Raw genomic sequence first — 13208 nt, 5'->3', positions numbered from 1 at the left:
GGAGGACGATACGATGAACGTCCGGAACAGATTCCAGCTTCTGAGTATCGGACTACAAGACTATATGCTGAAGATCCCAGATTTCGACAAAGTATCCCTTATTTGTTCCATCTTTTATTTGAAAGCGACTTGTCTGCACTGTCTTATGCAGTAAATCACATTTTAAAAAGTGGAGTACATTTACAAAATGTGTCTGCTAAGGATTTTATGGAGAAAGTGCAGCACCGAGATGATCATTTGGAAACACAACTGATCAATCTGATGGCTTGTCAGCGTGGGACAAATGAATATTGGTACCGACGCCATGGTGAACTAAAATGCATGTTACGCAATTTAGGAACACCAACATGGTTCCTTACCCTAAGCTGTGCCGAGTACGCTTGGGATGATTTACTGGATTTTCTACGAGAGGCCAATTCAAACATTGAAAACATCGAATACAAGACAGCAGGAGAACTGTGCTCATTGGATCCGGTTAATGTTTGCAGATATTTCAATCATAGATTTGAGGCTATGATGTCCTTCATCTGCAATAAAAAAAATCCACCCCTTGGAGAAGTAGTGGATTTCTTTTGGAGAAAAGAGTACCAGGCAAGAGGTGCTCCTCATATTCATATGCTGCTGTGGATCAAGGATGCCCCAAAGTTTGGAACAGATACTGATGAAGCAGTGTTATCTTACATTGAAGAATATGCAACATGTGCTATACCTAAAAGCACAGAAGAGAACAAGTTAAAGGAGCAAGTTCTACGTTTCCAAAGTCATCGGTGTGGAAAATACTGTCGACGGAAATACAAGAGCAAAGAAAAATACTACACTAAATGTCGATTTGGATTTCCTAGACCTGTTCTTACAAATGGAAGAGTCAACAGTTTTATGTCAGCTGTGAGACATACTATCACAAGAAAATCACCTAAGAATACCTACAACCTTAAAAGAAAAGAAGAATCAAAAAATATAAATGACTACAACCCAGTCATTTTATCCATGTGGAACGCTAACATGGATATACAGTATGTTGCTGACAATTCCATTGCTGTTGCTCGATATGTAACGTCTTACATTACGAAATCAGAAAAAACAGAATTGAAGGAAATGTGGGAAGAGATTTCTCACGAGAAGACTGTCAGTAAGAAGCTGTACAGTTTCAGTTTGAAGATGTTATCGCATCGAGAAATTGGATCCTATGAATGTTCAGATAGGTTATCTTCTGCAAGTCTCTACTCGAAGTCAAGAAGAATAATTTGGGCAAGTTTAGGCCTTGCAGCAATGAGAAATCGGGTACTGAAATCTGTTGGAGAAATTGAATATTTGGCTGAGAATGACCCAGAAAGTACAGACATATTGAAAACAAACATGTTGGACACATATTATCCCAAGAGAAGTCATCATCTGGAGAACATGTGTCTCTATGAAGTGTTGCAGAACTACATTTATTCACGGAAAGCTGCAGAAGACATCAACAGTGGAAAATATAAAGTTGTTGGTGAAGAAGGATGTTTGGTGAAGCAAACCAAAGGAAGTTTGATAAATCACCGGAAGCTGAGTTGCGACACTACCGACAAGAAAGAATTTTACTACTTGGCTCTTTTACAGTTGTTTAAACCATGGCGTACAGAGGATGAACTACTGGGAGAATTCCAGAGCTATGAAGATTCTTTTAATGCTTGCAAAGACAGCATACAATGCAGTACATTCTCAACTTATCTGCAAATGTTAAATGAAGAAATTGAACAGGAAACTACAATTGCAGCAGAAATAGCTAGAGACAGTTCTCAGGACAGCCAAAGTTCAGGAACATACAGTCAAGATCCCCTAGGACAACCAATCGTTGAAAATGAAGCATCAATAGCCATGAATGAAGTGGAAACGGCTATGAATCAAGCTCAAGAAGAATTTATAGACTTAGAAAATTTGGAAAGACAACTGAATCAAGAGCAGCAACAAATTTATGAAGAGATCAAAAACAAAATTGATCACGGATTTCTACATATCAAAAAAGAGTGCTCATGCACATCATTTCATCCAATCAGGATGTATGTAAGCGGACAAGCTGGCACTGGAAAAAGTTTCCTAATTAAAGTCATCAGAAGCTACCTAAAGCAAAAAACGGATTCTACTTTGTCTTGTGTGGTTACTGCTCCAACTGGGTTAGCAGCATATAACATAAAAGGAATCACCTTACATCGTTTGCTAATGTTACCAGTGGAGCATGAGAACAAAATACAATTCAACAAGCTAACTGGAGAAGCATCCTTGGAAGTTTCAAGAGTATTGAAGAAGATGCAAGTTCTCATTATTGATGAGGTGAGCATGGTATCAAACTTAATGCTTGCCTTTGTGCATTTAAGAATGCAGCAAATTTTGAAGACAGACTATGACGTGTTATTTGGTGGAAAACACGTCATAGTTTTTGGGGATCTTTTGCAACTTACTCCAGTTAAAGGACAACCAGTGTTTAATACTGTGACACATGAAGACACGAAGAAGTCATTGGGAAGCATTGGAAATACAAATATTTGGTCCTTCTTTGAGTACAAGGAACTTACAACTAATATGAGGCAAGCAAACGATGAAGAATATGGAAGTATTCTGAAAGATATCAGGATTGGACTACTCACAGAAGTTGGGAAAAAAGCATTACAGAGTCGGCTGTTACATAACTTATTTCCAAAGGAAGAAATAGTTGCAGAGAAAATATACAAGAATATTGCAGAAAACAAAAGTGTCATCTGCTTAATGCCAACTCTACGTGAATGCTCAATATTTAATGAGGAGCTTTTGAAATTGGAAAAGGAAGACATCAGGAAATTGGAAGCAGTGGACAAAATTGAGGATGGAAGAATTACTGTCACAGTAACAGGCAAACTGAAAAATAAATTGGACTCACTAGAGAAGAACATCTCCAAAACAGCAGGATTAGAAAAAAATCTATATGTTTGCATGAACTGTAGAGTGTTTTTAAGGAGAAATTTGGATGTTGAAAAAGGCTTAGTGAATGGAGCGATGGGAAGAGTTGTGGGTTTTATTAATTATCAGAAAAAAGATGGAATTGAATGTTTAAAAATAAAATTTGATCAGATAGAGGAAGTTAAAGACATTTGTCGTTTTTCAGTTCGTTTCATGCTTGTGAAAGACTTATATGTACGTAGGAAGCAGTTTCCGTTTTCACTAGCATATGCTGTAACTATCCACAAGTCTCAAGGATTGACTGTAGATTGTGCATTTGTGAACATTGGTTCAACTGTGTTCAAAGAAGGTATGGCATATGTAGCTTTGTCACGAGTCAAAACATTATCAGGGTTATTCATGATAGACTTTGATGACTCAAAAGTTAGTGCTGATACAAACTGTGTAAAGGAGTATAATAGATTAAGAAGAAGCTATGCTCCTCATTTAGGTCAGTATCCTGTGTTGGAGAAACGTGTAGTTTCTCGTAAAAGGAGAAATGAGAATATCTGTAATGAAGATGTAGAGAAGAGGAAAAAAAAGAGGAGTGATGTAATTGCAAACAAAAAGAAAAAGGACAATGAAGAACAGGTTGTAGGATGTCATTTTGAAAATAGCTCTGGTGTCAACTGCTACGCTAATGTAGTGCTGAATGTTGCATTTTATCTGGAAAGTTTGCAAGAGCAGATAATAGTAAATCAGGGAAAAAGATTCTGTTCAGAGCTCAGTCTCCTTTTTCAAAAGCTGAGTAAAGATAAAACTCAAATAGAAAGTGCTACTGATATTAGAAAACTTTTAGATGTATGTTCAGGACGAACACAGTTTTCTCAAAATGAACAGCAAGATGCACACGAATTTTTGATGTATTTTCTTCAGGTAGTGGAAGAAGAAGGAGTTCCCATTGACATTTTTTTTGGTCTCTCTTATAAATGGGAACATAGTTGTGATAATTGTTATAATATAAGTGGTTCTATTGTTGATAATGAAAGGTTTATTTATTTGACATTGCCAGAGAGTAAAACAGTCACTTTTGCAAACTTAGTTAAAGATGCTAATCATAGCATGAAATGTGGTGAGTGTAATTCTGACATGTTATCAACATTAATTTTAAGGGAATACGGACAGTATGTAATTTTAATGATGCAACGATGTAGAGCTGATGGATCAAAATTGGATACTTTAATAAAGAAGTTTACAGGACAGCAATTATCAATTTCAGGAAAAACTTTTGTAACTGTTGCAATAATTTTCCATGATGGACCTACTGTTACTTCTGGACATTACACAGTTTATCTAAAATGTGAAAAAGGCTGGACACTGTGTAATGATTCCCAATTGATTTTCAAACAACGTTTGCCTTTTGATTTAGCAAATTCCTATCTAATCTTCCTGAAACCTAAATTTTAGAGAGATTTGGCAAGATCTGGACAAAATAATTTTACCATTTTAATGGATTACCATTGCAATTTTGTAGAAAAAAGATTTTTAAAATTATCATTTGGCCTAAAGGAAAGATAACCAATTGTAATGTGGACTTTTTTAATTTTTAATGCAATTTTGAAAAACCAATAATTTAGAGATAATCGGTAACTTCTGCACATTTTAAATTTTGGAATGCTATTGGACTGCCATTGGAAATATTTTCAAAAATGATTTAAAAAATTACTATTTGGCCATGTGGAAAAGTAAGCAATTCTATTGTGGACTAAATAAATTATTCAAAAAATTTTCGTGAACCAAAATGTTACAGAGAATCGGTGAGATCTGGACAGATTAAACTTTAGAATTTTAATGGTTTTCCCTTGGAAATTTATTCCAGGGAAAAAAAAAAAATACTATTTGGCCTAAAGGAAATAAAATCAGATGTATTTTGGAGTTATTTGAGATATAATATTGTGATTATACTCCTGAAACAAAAATATCAGACGGTATTTTAAAGAAAAAAGTATTGTTTTTAGATGATATTTTTTTAGAATAATATGCATTTCTGTAATGATAAGTTTAAGTGAGAAGAGATTCTGGGCTTTTTTAATACAATCTTTGAGATTGTTATTTTTTTTTGCCCGCTGTAAAATGATGAATGCAATTGCTTTCACAATTTATAGTGAAATGCAATATATTCTGAAAACAGCAAAAATAAGGCAAAAATATTTTTTGGTAAAAAATGTAAATATGTGTACTGTATTATAAAATGGTTTAAAAATATTAATACTTTTTTCTTTTTTTTCAGATCGATATAGAAAATTTTCGTAAACTACAACCATTTTAAAAACTATTTTTTTAAAAAACAAATGAATAAATATTTTTTTGAGTGAGTATGGTAAGTCAATAATAATAATTGTAGTCTCTCAAGGACCTTGTAATGTGATAAATGATTTTTAGTGTTTTTTTTAAAAAATAAAAAAAAAGGTACGCTTACCGTACGCGTACGGTAAAAAAAAAAATAAAAAAAAGTTTTTAAAAACTTATGTAAAAAAAAGATGAAAGATAAGGTTGGCTCTTAAAAGAACCGTTGTGTTCATGCAGGGACAGAGGAAAGGAACCATGGGAAAATCATTCAAAGCTACAAATGTGCTGATCTATTTTGTTGTTCACTAGGGAAACACTGGTCTCCCTATAACAAATTAGAGCTTTACAAAATGTGCAATGAATATCAACCTTCCGAAATCGAAGGTTCATTTCCAGAGGGCCAGCAAAAGGAGATTCTCCCCCCACAGATGAAGGGCTCACCTGACCTGCAGAAGAAGGAGTAAGCTCTGCAGATGATGGTCCAGGCTGAGCTGCTGTGGATGTACTGGCTCGTCTTTCTGAAGAGTTACCTCCAAAAAGATGACCATGTGTCCTTCTGTGTACATCCTTGAGGTGCCTCATCATGGTGTGATTCCCAAAGGAATACTTCCTGTCAGGATTACCTCTTGAAAGTACACGCTGACACAGCTTGCAAGTAACTAAGGGTGCATTCACCTTTTGCTGGCCTTCAGGAAAAGTAAAATAATCCCATACATAAGAGGGCTTTACTTTCCTCGCTCTCTGCCTCAAGACAGTGCTGCTGGTGCTAGCCTCACTCTCAGAAGAGCTCTGCTGTTCTGCCATCGTATCCCAAAGACAAACCAGCTCCTTCTCCCAAGGGATCACAAGCAGAAATGAGGGGAATGGGTGTGGTGTAGGAGAGTTCTAGAACTGAAAGTAGTTTCAACCAATCAAAAGTTGTGTTTCATGATCACATGACCTACCGTACGCTTACGGTACGCTTATGGTACGCTTACGGCAAAAGTACGCATGCGCGTAAAAAAGACACTCGCTTGCGCGCATGCGCATAACAGTCACTCCCCGGCACTTCCGCGTAACGTGCGCGTGTGGCGTAAGCGCGCACGCGTCCCACGCGCAGTCCGTGCGGCCACGCAAAGTACGTAACTATACGCAAGCAGCGTAGATAGATTACGGACGTTGCGTAAACCGTACGCTTACCGTGAGCTTACGGTACGCGTACTATAAAAAAAAAAAAAAAAAAAAAAATCTGGAATTAAATTTTACATGTTTATTTAAAAAAATATATTAAAAAAAAAATATTTAATCATTTTAAAAATTTGAGCACAGTCTTTATAAAAGGTAAGAAAATTAAAATAAAAATATGTTTGAAAAAAATGAAGAATAAAAAAAAAAAATAGCATTTAAAAAACCATGCAAATTCACTGAAAAAAACATGGGTTTCACACACGTTATAGTTAGGAATTAGCATTTAAAAAACCTTGCAAATTCACTGAAAAAACCATGGGTTACACACACGTTATAGTTAGGAATTAGCATTTAAAAAACCTTAGAAATTCACTGAAAAAACCATAGGTTTCACACACGTTATAGTTAGGAATTAGCATTTAAAAAACCTTAGAAATTCAGTGAAAAAACCATAGGTTTCACACATGTTATAGTTAGCTGGACATTTTACTCGTAAAAAACCAATGAAATTGCCCCGTTATAGTTAGTTCAGCTAACTATAACTCGCGCGCCCGCAATGCACTGCTGATGACGTCACATATTACATCACTCATGACATGGTCAGTGACATCACTCATGACATCACTGATGACATCTCAAATGACATCACTGATGACATCACTGATGACATAATCCTTGTGATAGAGTGGCAGACCTCCTCTCACCCTAATATAACCTTTGATACACACATTCAAAAATAGAGACTAAAATTTTCAAAACAATGGACATACCAATACCAATTACAACAACCTCTTCAGTATTTCTAAGATCCACATACACTTCCACTCATTCACCAACAGTCCTATACAGTCACTCATACATGTACTCACTCATCATATGTACTCATACACCTATACATCCTGTTACACAATGCCACTCATCCATAGAGTTACTCACACACATAGTCACTCATGCTAATAAAGAATCAAACATACATTCACCTGCATATACAGTTATACACACACCACCACACTTACTTCTACGGAAACTTACACATACTTAGTCTTTTAAACAATCACTTATAGAAACACATACTTATTCATACAGGAACTCTTTCAATCTCTCCCTCTCACATATACTCACATATATACACCAATAGTCACATATACTAGTTTAAAACATATGTAGTTACTCCTGAAGACACTATTGACACAGTCATTCACTCACTAACACACCCATACACACACTCATCCACCCATACAGTCCTGCACACATGCTGTGTTCAACACATACAAACAGTGAGTCACTCATTCATGCACCTATGCACTACGTAATACCCCCCACCGAACCATGCAGACACTCAGACTGATACTCAAAAAAACAACTAATAACCTATATAGACACCCATGTAGCTACTCACCAACCCATGCAGCCACTTATACACAAAGTGAGAGACTGTCACAGATATTTATATGTTTAAACATTACTCACTAAACCATGTATTCACTATGATACACTTAAACAGTCAGTTACACAATCAATTTTTCAAAAAAAAAACAACCATTTAGACACTTATATACCCATTTATTCTTCCATCGACCTTGAGATATACATATATAAAACATATTTAATTTTCAGAAAAACACACATTCACTGGATGATGTCATCAGTGATGTCATCAGTGATGTCATTTGAGATGTCATCAGTGATGTCATGAGTGATGTCACTGACCATGTCATGAGTGATGTAATATGTGACGTCATCAGCAGTGCATTGCGGGCGCGCGAGTTATAGTTAGCTGAACTAACTATAACGGGGCAATTTCATTGGTTTTTTACGAGTAAAATGTCCAGCTAACTATAACATGTGTGAAACCTATGGTTTTTTCACTGAATATATATATATATATCTCCTAGGGAAAATAGGTCCTAACTATAACTACCTACTGGTGACTGCCAGTAGGTAATATATATATATATATATATATTCCCTACTGGTGAGTTATAGTTAGGACCTAGTTTCCATAGGAAAAGCTTTTTTTGATTTGCCAATAACTTTGGCGCCATTTGACGAATCTTAATGAAAAAAACTAGTGGTCCGTTCCGGTCACCTCCTGTCTTGAAAGTTTCAGGGTGATTCGTTAAGTGGGGGCCGAGAAAAAGGTGGTCCCAAAACGCATTTTCCCCATGTTATTTTCCATAGGAAACTTTACAAAGCTACAGCCCGAACTGCTGAACGGAATTACACCAAATTTGGCAAAAAGGTAGGTCTTGGTTCAGAAAGAGTCCGTTCAGTAGTTCCTGAGAAATTAGAAAAAGAAAAAGTTTCGATATCTAGGGCAGCGGTGGGTTCGTGAACCCTCCCAAGCACAAACTTCTCTGTGATTGCCTGCCAACACTCCAAACCAGGAAGTGTTGGCAGCCATCTTGTGACTTGGTAGAACTGAGTCACAAGAAAACAGTAAAACAAAGTGAAAAATGAAGAAAAGGGGGCAGGGTAGAAACACCCAGACCCCCTAAGCCTGCCCAGGGGGTCCCACAAGGACCCCCAGGGCCAAAAAAAGCATCTTGTTTAAAAAATGTTGGCGGAAATCACGTTGTGGTCACGAATCCAGCCGAAATTTTAAAAAAAGTGAAGCACGGGCTTTCGCACTTCATTTAAATGAGGCCCCCCGGATGGGCCAGGTCCCGGGGGTATTGCTCAAAAAATATTAGTGGGGGCCCGCAGGGGCCCCCGCATCCCTGGGGTCCACCACCTCCCAGGGCATATTACAATGTATATGATGAGCACTACGGCCCCTACAGCCCCGTGGACCGCCAGCTCCCCTGGTCTGTAAAAAAAAAAGCGTGTGGGATCCTAATCCCCACCACACTGTCCGGGGACCGCCACCTCCCCGGGGCTTTGATAATGAACTACGGAGCTCTTTTTTTATTTGAAAATATGAGTGGGGGGCTCGAGCACCCCCCCACGCCCCGGGGACCACCCCCCCCTGGGGCACTCTAAATTTAAAATCAGGGGTCCGTGACGGACCTCCGTGCTCCAGGGACCACCACCTCCCCGGGGCCTTTCAAACGTTGGGAGGGGGCCGCTCCACCCCTCTCCTGGAGCCCTTGATTGCACTGGGGACCGCCACCCCCCAGGGCCGGCTCCTGCAGTGTCCCAGGGTGCCCACCCCTGGGACACTGCTGTTTGCAATGAGAGGGCGGGAGCCGTGCAACTCCCGCCCTGTCATTGCAAACTATGCTTTGCTTCATTGAAGTGAGATCAGGGAAACCTGCTCTCGCTTCAATGAAGCAAAGCAGGATTGCTTTTCCACCAGGGGAGCTGCATGTCAGCAGCTCCCCTTGTGGAAAAGCAATGCCGGCTCCCACAGGAGACGGGGAGCCATGGGGACCATGGGGGCATTGGGGTTCCCCCACGGTCCCAATGGAGTGGCCTGGCCCCGGGAGATGGTGTCACCGGGAATAGAAGTGGCCCTCAGGATTCAAGGGGACATAATCCCCCAACTTACAACATGCTAGGGGGCGCGTTTGCATAGTGATGCAGGGAGAGGGCCGGGCCTGATATAAGAAGTTAGCAATCCTGCTGTGTGGGACTTACTGGTGGTAATAAAAGGGGTAGTTGGCCCCCTACGTTGACGTTGGGGGCTAACTACTCCTCCAGTTAATCCCACACCATGGGAGTGCTGAGAGGTGTTTCGGAGGCCACGCTCACCTTTCACCACCACTCTGGAAACGCGACTGTTATGTTATAGTTAGAAATTAGCATTTTAAAAACCTTTGAAATTCACTGAAAAAAACCATAGGTTTCATGCACGTTATAGTTAGAAATTAGCATTTAAAAAACCTTAGAAATTCACTGAAAAACCCATAGGTTTCAGGGACGCTATAGTTAGTTGGACATTTCACTCGTACAAAACCATAGAAATTCGGCCGTTCTAGTTAGTTCAGCTAACTCTAACTCGCACCCGCGCAATGTACTGCTGGTGACTTCGCATATAACATCATTCATGACATGGTCAGTGACATCACTGAGGACAACTCAAATGACATCACTGATGACATCATCCACATGAAAATCTGATGCACCTCCTCACACTTTAATATAACCTTTGATACATCCACTGTAAAATGCAGACTATCATTTTCGAAACCATCGACACACCAATACCAGTTACTACATACCCACTCACTGATCCATAGGTCTACACACACATCCACTCATTCACCCATACAATCACTCATACATGCAGTCACTCATCAATATAACACTATCATATGCACTTATACACCTATACAGACACACACACCACCACTCATCAACGGAGTTACTCACACACCTAGACAGTCATGCAAAGAATCAATCATACTCCCATTTACTCACCTATACAGTTATACACACACACACCACCTCACTCATTCATACAGATACGAACACATACTTACTCTCTTATGCAATCACTGATTCAAGTACACACTCGTCCATACAGCTACTCTCACAATCACTGACTCTCACGTACAGACATTTATATACTCAAACTCTCACATACACTGTATTTTACATTTGTAGTTACTTGGACATGTACCACTGAGACATCCATTCACTCACCAACACACCCATACACACACTCACCCACCCATACAGCTGTTTCCACATGCACTCTTGAACCCATACATCCAGTGAATCAATCACTCACACATCTATGCACAGTCACATACCTCCCACCCACACACTCACTCTTCCATACAAATACTCAGGTAACTAATCAATAACCCATATAGACACTCATGTAGCTAGTGACCAACCCATGCAGCAGCTTACACAACAACACACAGACTGATAAAGACATTCACACAGTTTAGTCACTAACCCATGCATTCAGTAAGTCACACTTAATCACACACTTATACAGTCAGTCACACACATACTAAATCCTCCATCAGACACTTATACACCCACTCATTCTTCAATACACCTTGGCATATATATAAAACATATTTACACTTTACAGAAACACAAGGTCACTGAATGATATAATATGTGACGTCATCAGCAGTGCATTGCGTGGGCGCGAGTTATAGTTAGCTGAACTAACTATAACGGCCGAATTTCTATTATTTTGTATGAGTAAAATGTCCAACTAACTATAACGTTCCTGAAACCTATGGTTTTTGCCGTGAATCTGTCTGTCTTTCTATATATATCTATATATATATATATATATCTCCGACAATGCAGAGAGGCATTTAAAAAAGGTTTGGGGGCAAAATCCTACCATCAGAATTCAGATTGTTTTGGTATTTCATTCTGCATTTCTGCTTTAAGAGATTTATTTAACCCTAAACTTAAAATAAATAATGCATGCAAACACTGTAAAGCTTGCAACGCTTTTTAAAAAACATAATTAAGTGTGCTGAGGAAAATCTTTGAACACCCTTAACTCTCAGGTCACTTGCCACCAACTCTTTTTGCATCTTATCTTTTTATCTGCATTTGTAGGCTGACTGCCTATGTGGTCAAGATTTTCGCAATGGCTGACAAACTCATCAGCATTCAGAAGGACGGGATCTGCAACTCGGTGAAGTGGCTTGTTATGAGCAAGCAGAAGCCAGATGGTGTTTTCAAGGAGGACCAGGCTGTGATTCATGGAGAGATGGTGGTATGTGCTAATTTACCCTTCTCATAAAGGGCTACTCGTTACGTATTTTTATCTTTAATTCTTATACTGCCCACAGTTCTCTGAGGTCAATTGAGAGTGATAGAGGAGCACAGAACAGGGGAACACAGTCAAGAGCATGGATCCAGAGGGCGCTCATGATGGAACCACTAAACATCACTGGGATCAGGATTCCAAAGTTCCAAAGGTAGAGCAGAGCAGATGGGTTTTTAATGCTCTTCTGAACTCCATGTAGTGAGTTTCCAGTCGGAGGAGAGCAGGTGTGAGTTCAAAAGGGGAGAGCTCTGTATGTGTAGTTTTATTCCTCCCTTCTGCTCGCATATCGTGACAAGACATTAATAAAAAAGACTGGTGTACCAGCATGGCTCTGGCTTTTTGTCAAAAATAATTTCTGGCCAAGCAAAACTATTCTTAACAAAAGCAAAGTGACCAGGGTAGGCAAAACAAACCTTGTCACCAGTACTCTAAAAGTAGGTAACTATTTGTAGTAGTAGACTTGCAGTACTTATAGGGCACTCATTTTTATGAGTTTTTCTGATTTTGCAGAACAGTTTTGTTGGTTTGTGTCCAGTCACAGTGCTCAGAGATTCTCTTTTGCACACAGAAACACAAAAACAGAGGAATTCAGAAAATACACGCAGTCTCAGTGACATTAGTGAGATTTGTTCCTCCAAGATGTAAGCAGACGTCTAGGGCCATATGTAGATAGCCTAATACCGGTCGGTAACGGACGATTTTCGGTAAATATACCGTTAACAACCGGTATTTAGGCTTTTGCTATGTAGGGGGAACATTTCAGGATTCGGTAATTTACCGAATCGGTAATTTTACCGATTCGGTAAATACCGAATCCTGAAATGAGATGTAGGTGACACTCAAATGAGTTATGTGTAGGGAAAATAATTCGGTATTTAGCACCAAATATATGTTGGTGCTAAATACCGAATTCATTGCAAAAAGCAATATTTTGCTGGACTAACAGTGCCATGTGGCAGACATACATGCCCTTAGGGCATGTATGTGCGCCACATGTGCACACATGCAGGAATCAGGGGTGCAACAGGGTGTCAATGTGACACCCTGCCACCCTTGAATGTGCTCCCCCCATTACTGAATCGGTATTTACCGATTCGGTAATGAGGCATAC

The 13208-nt window shown here is 39.1% G+C and overlaps 1 protein-coding gene across 1 annotated transcript in view; it reads left to right on the top strand.

Annotated features, from left to right (window-relative positions):
* The window catches only part of LOC146833096 (A.superbus venom factor 1-like), a 663114-nt gene that overhangs the window by 475302 nt on the left and 174604 nt on the right, over nucleotides 1-13208 (top strand). Inside the window, exon 26 of the mRNA XM_085600729.1 lies at nucleotides 11884-12043. Coding sequence (XP_085456855.1) covers nucleotides 11884-12043 — 160 coding nt within the window. The remainder of the gene's footprint in view (nucleotides 1-11883; nucleotides 12044-13208) is intronic.

The sequence above is a fragment of the Triturus cristatus genome, chromosome 4_2 (assembly GCF_964204655.1).
Source record: "Triturus cristatus chromosome 4_2, aTriCri1.1, whole genome shotgun sequence".
NCBI lineage: Eukaryota > Metazoa > Chordata > Amphibia > Caudata > Salamandridae > Triturus > Triturus cristatus.
This window is presented reverse-complemented; position numbering and strand designations above follow the sequence as displayed.